The sequence below is a fragment of the Alosa alosa genome, chromosome 1 (assembly GCF_017589495.1).
Source record: "Alosa alosa isolate M-15738 ecotype Scorff River chromosome 1, AALO_Geno_1.1, whole genome shotgun sequence".
Taxonomy (NCBI): Eukaryota; Metazoa; Chordata; class Actinopteri; order Clupeiformes; family Clupeidae; genus Alosa; species Alosa alosa.
Genome location: NC_063189.1, coordinates 604,191 through 615,484, shown reverse-complemented (window position 1 = coordinate 615,484; position 11,294 = coordinate 604,191). Strand labels below are relative to the sequence as shown.

Below are 11,294 nucleotides of genomic sequence, written 5' to 3'. Positions count from 1 at the left end.
AGTGCATCGGTCACCTTGCTGGGGGCTTTACCTAGCGCACCTGCAACACACACACTCACATTTAGCAACGCGGTGTGCATGTGTGTGTGTGTGTGTGTGTGTGTGTGTGTGTGTGTGTGTGTGTGTGTGTGTGTGTGTGTGTGTGTGCGTTAGGGGTGGGCGATATGGACATGCACATTCATAGCAGTATTTATTACGATAACGATATAAATGAAGTTTCCAGTCATTTACACTTTACTTTTCACCACTATATATATATATATATATATTTAGACTTTTTTTTTATATATTTACAACATTTATATATTTACACCATTTATATATTTACACCATTTACAATATTTATATATTATTTACCCATCTATAGTCTACCATGACTACACTACCAATTATATGGCCAGTGTAGGTGTTCTTGTGTGTGTAAGATGTTCAGGTGCTCAGGTGAGGTGGCCTGTCAGAGTGTGTGTGTGTGTGGGTTTGTGTACCTGCTGTGATTTCAAACAGGATCTTGTCCACTTCGGCCTCAGCTTCCTCCTCCATCTCCTCCTCATCCTCCATCCCCTCAAACGTGTCCTCGAGCATCTCCTCGATGATGCCCGCCTGCACACACACACACACACACACATTACAGAACACGTGCGCACACACACACACACATTACAGAACATGTGCACATACACACACACACACATTACAGAACATGTGCACATACACAATAATAACACAATAGTCAGCAGGCACACACAATACCGCATGTCACACATTACAGAACAACAAGTTACTACACACACACACACACACACACACACACACACACACACACATTACAGAACATAAAGTAATAACACGCGTACGCTACACACACATATTATAGAACACGTATGCATACACACACACACATACACACATATTATATCATGTACATATATACACATACACACACATATATATTATAGAATATGTGTATATATATATATATATACATATACATATATATATACACATACACACATATTATTATTATTAATATTATTATAGAATATGTACATACACACACACACATATTATAGAACACGGCGCATAATAATACACACACACATTATTATAGAATATAGTACACACGTACACACACATACATATATATATTATTATAGAATATGTGCACATATACACACACATATACACATACACATATTATAGAATATGTATATATATATACACACACATATTATAGAATATGTATACACACACACATACATATTATAGAATATGTATACACACACACACACACACACACACATATTATAGAACACGTATACATACACACACACACACACACATTATTATAGAATATATATATACACATACACACATATTATTATAGAATATGTGTACACACACACATATTATTATTATAGAACACGTATGCATACACACACACACACATTATAGAACACGTATGCATACACACACACACACACACACATATTAGTAGAATATGTGTACACACGTACATACACACACACACACACACATATAGAATATGTACACACACACATACATACATATTATATTATAGAATATGTACACATATGTACACACACACATACATATAGAATATGTATGTACACACATACACACATATAGAATATGTGCATACACATACATATAGAACATGCGGTGCCGTTACACACACACACATACATATATATAGAATATATATATACATATATATATATATATTATAGAATATGTACACACACACACACATATTATAGAATATGTATATACACATACACATATTATAGAATATGTGTATATATACACATACACACATATATATATATATAGAATATGTATATATATACATATACATATTATTATTATTATAGAATATGTATATATATACACACACACATATTATTATAGAATATGTGTATATACACACATATATATATTATTATTATTATAGAACACGTGCGCATACACACACATACACACACATATATACACACACACATATTATAGAATATGTACATACACACATACACATACATACACACATACATATATTATAGAATATGTACATATACATACATACATATTATAGAATATGTGTATACATATACACACATACATACACACATATTATAGAACGTGTACACACATACATACACACACATACATATAGAACATGTACACACACACACATACACATATTATAGAATATGTACACACATACACACATTATTATAGAATATATATATACACATACACATATATTATAGAACATGTGTACACACATACATACATACACACATATACACATACACATATATATTATAGAATATGTACATATATACACATACACATACATACATACATACATACACACATACATATAGAATATGTATATACACATACACACATATATATATATATATATAGAACATGTGCATACACACACACATATTATAGAATATGTATACACACACATACATACATACACACATACATACACATATTATAGAATATGTACACATACACACACATATTATTATTATTATAGAATATGTACATACACATACATACTAAATAGATAGTATATAGGACGGAGTAGAATAGAATAGAATATGTGTACATACACACGCACACACACACACACACATATATTATAGAACACGTGCGCATACACACACACACATTATAGAACATATACACACACACACACACACACACATATATATATATATATATATATTATAGAACATGTGCACACACACACATATATTATAGAACATGTACACATACACACACATATTATAGAACATGTGTACACACACACATATTGAAGAACATGTGCACAATAATATCACTGGTTTAAGAACATGCATAATACGTCAATAAACACTTAAAACAGGACAGCAGAACACACACACACACACAATATTACAGAACATGTGTACACAATAATAATTTAAAGAACATGTGTGCAATAATATCACTACGCGAACACATGTGCGACACACAATAATATCAATCTAAAACAGACAGCAGAACACACAATAATAATACACACACATTATTACAGAATACGCGGCGCACACACACGCACTGCGACGCACCCGCATTAATAATAATATAATTACAGAACACGCGGCAGTGACACACACACACGCACACACACACACACATTACAGAACGCAATAATAATAATAATAATACAATACGATGAACACGCGGCACAGACAATAATACAATACACACACACAGCCATTATTACAGAACACGTAATAATATTACACACACACACATTACAGAATATTGCAAGAACACGGACACACACACCTTTCATCATCTCCTTGAGAGTTCCCGCGATGGTGGCCTGTATCATCTTTGGAATCTTTCACCAGGTTCTGCATGGCCTTCATCACCTCTGTACTTTCTTGTAGAGCACCTGCTACTTTTCAGCAGCCGCCAAGCACATTACACAATACACACACACACATTATACATCACACAATAATAATAATACATTACACATCACTAATAATACACACACACACAAACAGCTTTCTCCCCTCCACTGCTAGCGGCGCCCGTCACAAGGTTACACTCTGAGGCACACACACGCCGCAGGTGCAGCGGTCTCCTGGTGAAGGTGAAGCTCCAACTGTTGCTATCCTGGGATCCTAACGTCAATTATTCCGGATGGTTCTTCTGTTTGCAGCCGTTTTGTGTCCTGGCGTTCCCTGGAACCGGCGTACACCTGGCTGAGGCCCTTGATGGCGCTACTGGAGGAGCTCCGCACCAAACGCGCTCGGCCACCTCACCTCCGCAGGGGAGGGGGGAACCTGCAAGTCTTCGGCCGGTAGGTCGGGCACCTCGGAAGGAGAGTGAGCCGGCGTTTCTCAGGATTGCACTTGTGAACACACGACGCTTGGGACATTTATCTTGAATGACTTCTTCAAATCTCAAAAAAGTTGATCTGTTGTGCCTGGCTAAGACCTGCTGAGTTGAGCAGAACTTTTACCGCTGGATTGCTCATACCTAAACTCACCGTCATGTGGTGGCTTAGCATCTGTTTTTAAAAACTGTTTTAAGTCCAAGCAGTTGCTAGAGGCCCAATACTCCAGTTTTGAACTGATTATGTTCGAGTTGGATCCCCGCAACCAGTCTTATGTGCCATGATATACCGCCCCTCAAATATAATAAGGACTTTATTCAGACTTCTCTCACTTTCTGTCTGGGATCATGGCCAACAGGCCCTTAGTAGCCCCTTCTGAAAGTGTTTAATGATCTGCTGCTAGCCACTGATTCTGGAGATTCTGCTACTCTGATCCTCCTTGATCTCACCGCTGCTTTTGATACTGCTTGATCATGATATTTTAATCTCCCCGTTTTAGAGCACTGTGTTGGTATCAGAGGCACTGCTCTTGAATGGTTTAAATCCTACCTAGCTTCGACAGAAGTTTCTCTGTCTGCCTGGATGATCTGTATCCCCTCTGCACCTCTTCCTTGTGGTGCTCAAGGGCCTATTCTGGGGCCTATACTGTTCTCATTATACATGCTCCCCTTTGGGATCCATCCTAGAAAATATAACATCTCCTTCCACTGCTATCACGGATGACACACAGATCTTCATGCCCCCTGAAACCACCCCCCAATCTTTTAAACTTTTATTAGCTTGTCTAGAGGACATCAAAAAAGCCTGGATGGCTTTACATTTTTTTTACATTTCAATGAAAATAAAACTGAGGTCATAGTCCTTCTGCCCAGTGCTGCTTGACACACACAGGGTGACTTGGGCCCCTTGAGCCATTTGCCAAAGACACTGTAAAAAAAAAAAACCTGTAATGTTAGACTGTAATTTTAAAATGGAGAAACAGATAAACACAGTAGTAAGATCTAGCTTCTTCCCAGTTAAGGCTTTTATCCAAAGTTAAGCCTTTCTTATCCCTCAAAAAAAAAGAGATGGCTATTCATGCCTTTATATCTTCCCGCCTAGACTACTGCAACGCCCTATATGTGGGCATTAGCTGTTCCTCTTTATCCCACCTTCAACTTGTTCAGAACGCTGCAGCCCGCCTTCTAACCAAAACACAAAGGTGTGAGTTATTACACCAGTGCTTGCAGCCCCCTTCACTGGCTCCCTGTCCGTTTTGAGAATACATTTAAAAGTTCTTTTATTTGTTTTTAAATCTGTACATGGTCTGGCCCCACTGTACACTTTAACCATGTTGTTCGCTATATAATTGTTAGTTTTTGTCTGACTTGTAAAGATCAATGTGTTAAGTGGATCCACCAACTTCGTCTCCATCATCTTCCATTTCGGGCCTTGCTCTTTGTTCAACATGATTAGAATTGGTTTTACCTGTGCTGCATAATAATAGTTACATAGATTGGGTAAGGCAAGTCCCCCTTTGCTTTTCTGTCGTTGCAGGGTTTTGAGTTTAACTCTCGGTTTCTTTTCATCCCATATGAACTTTCGCAGTAGATTGTCCCAAGCTTTAAAACATATAGGGGGGATATAAAGTGGAAGATTCTGGAACAAGAATAAGAAACGTTGCAGAATGTTCATTTTAATTATAATTATTTTTTCAAGTAGTGTAAGAGGTAAAATTTTCCACCTGCTAACGTCTTGTTTTATTGAGTTCTCCAATTTTTCGTAGTTCCAATGATATAGGTGGTCTAGATTATTTGGTATCATCACACCCAAGTATCTCACTTTGTTTTGATCCCATTTAAAATCAAACTGTCTTTTGAAGAGTTTTTCGAGTTGACCTCCTATTTCCATGGCTTCTGTTTTATCTGTGTTTAACTTATAACCTGATAGCACACTAAAATTAGCAATTTCATCCAATAATGCTGGAAGGGAGTTATAAGCATCTGTGAGATATAAAATAATGTAATCTGCGTATAGTGCTATTTTGTGTTCTTCTCCCATTATGGGGAGACCTCTTATAACCATATTTTTTCTAATACAGTCTGCTAATGGTTCGATATATAAAGCAAATAATTGGGGTGATAAGGGGTCTTCTTGTTTTGTCTTCTCAGTTCAATTATTTCCGATAGTGTCCCATTAACTCTCACTCTTGCGTTTGGTCCTTTATACATTCCTGTTATACATTCCTTCTATTAAGTTAATAAAGGTTTGGTGAAGTCCAAATTTCTTAGCTGTTTCTATTAGGAAAGGCCATGCGACTCGATCGAAAGCTTTTTCTGCATCTAATAATAATGTCAGCATTTGCTTCTCTGTTCTTAATGCATAATCTATAATATCCAAAGTGCGCCGAACATTATAACCCAGTAAGCGATCCTTGACAAAACCTGTCTGGTCTAAATGAATTATCTTTGGTAGTATATGTGAGAGTCTGTTAGCTATGATTGTTGTAAAAATCTTCTGATCCACGTTTAAAAGTGATATTGGTCTATATGATGAGCAGATTTCCGGGTCCTTCCCTTCTTTGTGTATAACGGCGATAATTGCTGAGTTCCATGTACTCGGCCAGGTACCTGTTTCTAGTACCTCATTAGCATAAGATGGGCAACAGTAAATTCCTAAATTCTTTGTAAAAATCATTGGTAAAACCATCACTTCCCGGGCTTTTTCCAGATTTACTTTTACTAATGACATCTAAGATTTCCGCTTCAGCTATCGGGTGTATTAGACCTTTGTTTTGTTCATCAGTTACTAGGGGGAGATTTAAGGGTTCTAAAAAGCTTGTACATTTACTTCCGCTTCTGGTGTGTACAATTTTTGGTAGTAATCTTTGAAACATGCAGCTATTTTTGATTTGCTTCTATTATATATAAGATTTTTGTCCTTAATAGTAGCTATTGTGGATTTTTCTTGCTGTTTCTTTAGCTTAAATGCCAATTTCTTCAATGCTATATGGCTGTTATCATAATAGCTTTGTCTGAGTAGCATAAGCATTTTCTCAATTTCAGTTGTTTCTATTGTTTCAAGTGTTTTTTAGCCGCATTTAGTTGTATCTGCACCTCTTTAGTCTCCTAATTTCATATTCTTTCACTTTCCTTCTTCTTCTTTTTCCAGGATGAATATTATTCAACCCGTATGGTTGCTTTTGCAGCTTCCCATAATACTATGCGTCTTATCTCCCCATTATCATTAATGTCAAAAAAAGACTTAATATTTCTCTTCATCTTCTCATTGAAAACCGAGTCTCCAAGTAGTGAGTTATTCATTCTCCAAATTTGGTCTCCTCTGTCTCTGTACATATTTATATCAATTACAGTGTTTTTTAATCACCTAAAAACCCATTTTTATGCCCTGGCGTTTAACACAGTCTGATTGTCTTATGTATTTGTAAATATTGTTATCCCTTACTCTTTTTATTGTCTTTTGTTGTCTACCGTCGCATTCAATCTGTCTGTCCAGCACTTTGGTCAGCTGTTGTTGTTTTTAAAGTGCTTTATAAATAAACTTGACTTGACTTGACTTGACTTGACATATTATACATCACACACACACACGGCCTTCATCACCTCCGTACTCTTCTGTAGAGCACCTGCTACTCTCAGCAGTGCTGCACACACACACACACACACACACACACATTATACATTACACAAACACACACACACAAACACATACACACACACACACACACACACACACACACACACACACACACACACACACACGCACACACTCACAGAGCTGGTTCTTCATGCTGAGCAGGATGGAGTTCATCTGTGCTTTGGAGGCGTAGAGCTTGCTGACGGCCCTCTTGGACTGGATCATCTCTTTGGCCAGCACCACACACACGTCCTTCTGCCCCTTCTTAGCCGCGTCCTTAATAGAGCGCTTGACCTTCTCCTGCTCACGCTGGATATCTGACCACACACACACACACACACACACACACACATTATACAAAACACAAACACACACACACACACACACACATTATACAAAACACACACACACACATTATACAAAACACACACACACACACACACATTATACAAAACACACACACACACACACACACACACAACCACACACACAATTACACACACACACACACACACTTGCTTTTATGCTGGCAACAAAACAAAATGGTTTATGAACGTTCTCTCGTGTGTTTCTCTCATCTATCCAGGCTCTCCGCTATGGATCGTTATCTCTAACACTCAGTGAACACTAAATGAATGACATGTAATTGAAGCCTATCATTGGATAGCCTAGTCATATGGGTACACATTCAGCGTGTTTGAAATAATACATTTGATAATATTATGCTACGTGTGTGTATGTGTGTGCATGCGTGTGTGTGCATGTGTGTATGTGTGTGTGTGTGTGCATGCGTGTGTGTGTGTGTGCATGTGTGCATGTGTGGTGTGTATGTGCATGCATGTGTGTGTGTGGCTGTAGTGTAAAAGATGTGTGTGTGTGTGTGTGTGCATGTGCATGTGTGCTGCTTACGTGTGTATGTGTATGTAAAGCGCCGTGTGTGTGTGTATGTGTGTGCTGCTGTGTGTGTAAAAGCGGTGTACGCTGTGCGGTGTGTGTGTGCGCGTAGGTGCATGCGCAGGTGTGTGTGTGTTTGAACATGTAAAGTAAGTGGGCAGGGGATCCACTCACCTCGGATCTGTCGGTCGATGACGCGCATCTCCTTGCGGATCTTCAGGGACCACTCATTGATCTGTGTGGGTGAGAGAGGAACCCTTAGCCAGGCAGAGCCCACCAGGCATGCGCCATCATCATATGCCCACCGGGCATGCGCCATCATCATATGCCCACCAGGCATGCGCCATCATATGCCCACCAGGCATGCGCCATCATATGCCATCATATGCCCACCAGGCATGCGCCATCATCATATGCCCACCGGGCATGCGCCATCATCATATGCCCACCAGGCATGCGCCATCATCATATGCCCACCAGGCATGCGCCATCATCATATGCCCACCGGCATGCGCCATCATCATATGCCCACCGGGCATGCGCCATCATCATATGCCCACCAGGCATGCGCCATCATCACGATGCCTTACCCAGGCATGCGCCATCATCATAAGCGCCTTAGCCACCAGGCATGCTTATCATCATATGCCCACCGGGTACAGCCATCATCATGAGGCCCGCACCAGGTACGCGCCATCATCATATGCCCACCAGGCATGCGCCATCATCATATGCCCACCGGGCACGCACCATCATATGCCTCCGCTTCAGTAATTGGACTGGATTGGACACTTACACAACCAGTTCATACAGTATGTTTGAAATCAGCAGTCATAATATAACACTATACTACAACACTATAGCAGGTCACTACTTAAGTCAAAGAACTATAGCACGACTGCTGTACAATGTTGCTAAAGCAAAGAAAAGAAAGTGACTAGCTAGCTAGTAGCTGGATGGAAGTTCCTCACCTCTGCGGAATCGTTTTGTACACATTTTGTGATGAATACATTAAGTAGCGTACTCTATGACGCCCAGTTCAGCTTGAACACAGGTGGGCATAGCGCCCGTAGCGATGCAGACCTGTTGCTTGGTAAAGCGGCCTGACCAGCGAAATGTGAGAGGGTTATTTATGCTAAATAGCTACCTAGCATCATGGGATGGCATCCTAATCAAAGAGTATAGAAGTATACTCTTTGTCCTAATTATATCTTCGATTACCACTCAAACTGAATTACACTAATATCGAAGGTGCCTCCGAGAAACAAATTAAAATGGCTATTGACAAACACTAGCTGCTAGCTTGTAACGTTATGGCTTCCGCCACCGCAGACGCATTGAGCGGACTAGTGAGCTAAGCTAACTCTATTAATAGCATACACACATTGAAATGTGTCAATGTCTCTTCTATGAACACGATCACTTTGTTTACCCATCTTAAGACATAACGTTACACTACCAAATATCGACTACATCCTATATCGGCTGATGTCAAACGCAGGCCGAGTGAGTGCAAGGGAGGAATAGTTAGCCAATAGTTCACCATGCAAAATGACATTCATTGGAAACGCTGGGTTAGCTTTAACACGTTTGACAGTTTCTTTTAAAATACACTTACAAGGTCCTTAGGTGGCTTTTCCGACGTTTTACCAAATAGTCCCATTTCAAAAGACGTTGACTCTCCAACCCCAAGGAAAGATCAGACGACTATCTAAACTGCTTGACAGTTTCAAAACAGTGGCACAGCGCAACTTGTCAACACGATGTTTCCGGGTTCTAACTAACCAGCTGAGCCGACGTCATGTTGTCGTCAGTAGGCTCGTTCTACTTAATGCAGCGCTGCGCAGATCCGGCTGAACGTGCATGAATACAAAATGCACTGTGCCAAGTCCAGCATGCATCACGTTCAGCAAGATCCACGCAGTGCTGCATATGGACGACTGAGTCTTAGTTCTTGAGTCAGAGGGATTGGTCGATACCATCAGAGCCCGTCTAACCCTCAATACAGGGGTTCTCAATGTTTTTGGTTCCAAGGACCCCTTTTGGGGGAGAACATTTAGCATTCTTTCTCCTGCTGATTTGCGTTCAGTAGCCAAGTGCATATTGCAAAAGTTGAAAAAATAAATGTGTTTATTAGCCTACAGAAAATAAATAGCCTACTATCATACTGTCAGTTAATCGGCTACAGTGCAGTGAAGAGTTTGGAGAGTAAAGTTATAGGGCAACTTGAAGTTTTATGAAAATAATTTACGAACCAGAACATAAAGACCATATGGAGCTATTTCTTGCAGCTGTTAAAACACCCGCTTAGATAGTTTAAGTACCCACCCAACATTCGTTTTGCAGTAGCCTACAGAGATTATTTTCTGAAAGTTATTTGTCTACTAGGCCCAGTCACTGGCTGATTTATCAAACGAGTGCTTTCTCGTTCGTCCTCCGCAAACTACGGGTGTTTTCTGGTAGAGAGCCATTGAATAAGCGATGCCAAGCAATTTCTGTAACACTTTTTTGTGACATTCAGCAAATATCTCCTCATTTAATGTAAGTTCCTTTCGGGACAATAGGCCTACGTTCTACCTGTAATGCAGTTGTCCTCCATCTCAGTTTTCTAATTTTGAAGGTTCTAAAACATTATTATGCTTCACTTAATCCTTCTCGTTTTCTTTCATTTGTCCAGCTAACTTTTCCATTGAAACTAGCCATCTATGATGGATTACACACTCGACATCCTGAAATGTCCTGCACGATCAAGGCCAAATTAAGTTATCACGCAGCCACTCTGTCAGCAGCATGAGTGCTGACGGTGACGGTGCGTTTCTGATGTCAGATTATTATGTAGGCTAGCCTACTGACTGTT

At 39.6% G+C, this 11,294-nt stretch overlaps 1 protein-coding gene across 1 annotated transcript in view; it reads right to left on the bottom strand.

Moving 5' to 3' along the window:
- chmp3 (charged multivesicular body protein 3) overlaps window positions 1–10,216 on the bottom strand; it is a 10,442-nt gene extending 226 nt beyond the window's left edge. The window contains exons 1-8 of the mRNA XM_048260305.1: window positions 10,056–10,216; window positions 8,612–8,672; window positions 7,681–7,860; window positions 7,494–7,550; window positions 4,678–4,691; window positions 3,347–3,403; window positions 486–600; window positions 1–40 (exon numbers count right to left, since the gene is read on the bottom strand). The exon at window positions 1–40 is cut by the window's left edge and continues 226 nt beyond it. Of these exons, the coding sequence (XP_048116262.1) occupies window positions 1–40; window positions 486–600; window positions 3,347–3,403; window positions 4,678–4,691; window positions 7,494–7,550; window positions 7,681–7,860; window positions 8,612–8,672; window positions 10,056–10,100 (569 nt within the window). The 5' untranslated portion in view covers window positions 10,101–10,216. The remainder of the gene's footprint in view (window positions 41–485; window positions 601–3,346; window positions 3,404–4,677; window positions 4,692–7,493; window positions 7,551–7,680; window positions 7,861–8,611; window positions 8,673–10,055) is intronic.
- Between the last annotated feature and the right edge of the window lie 1,078 nt (window positions 10,217–11,294).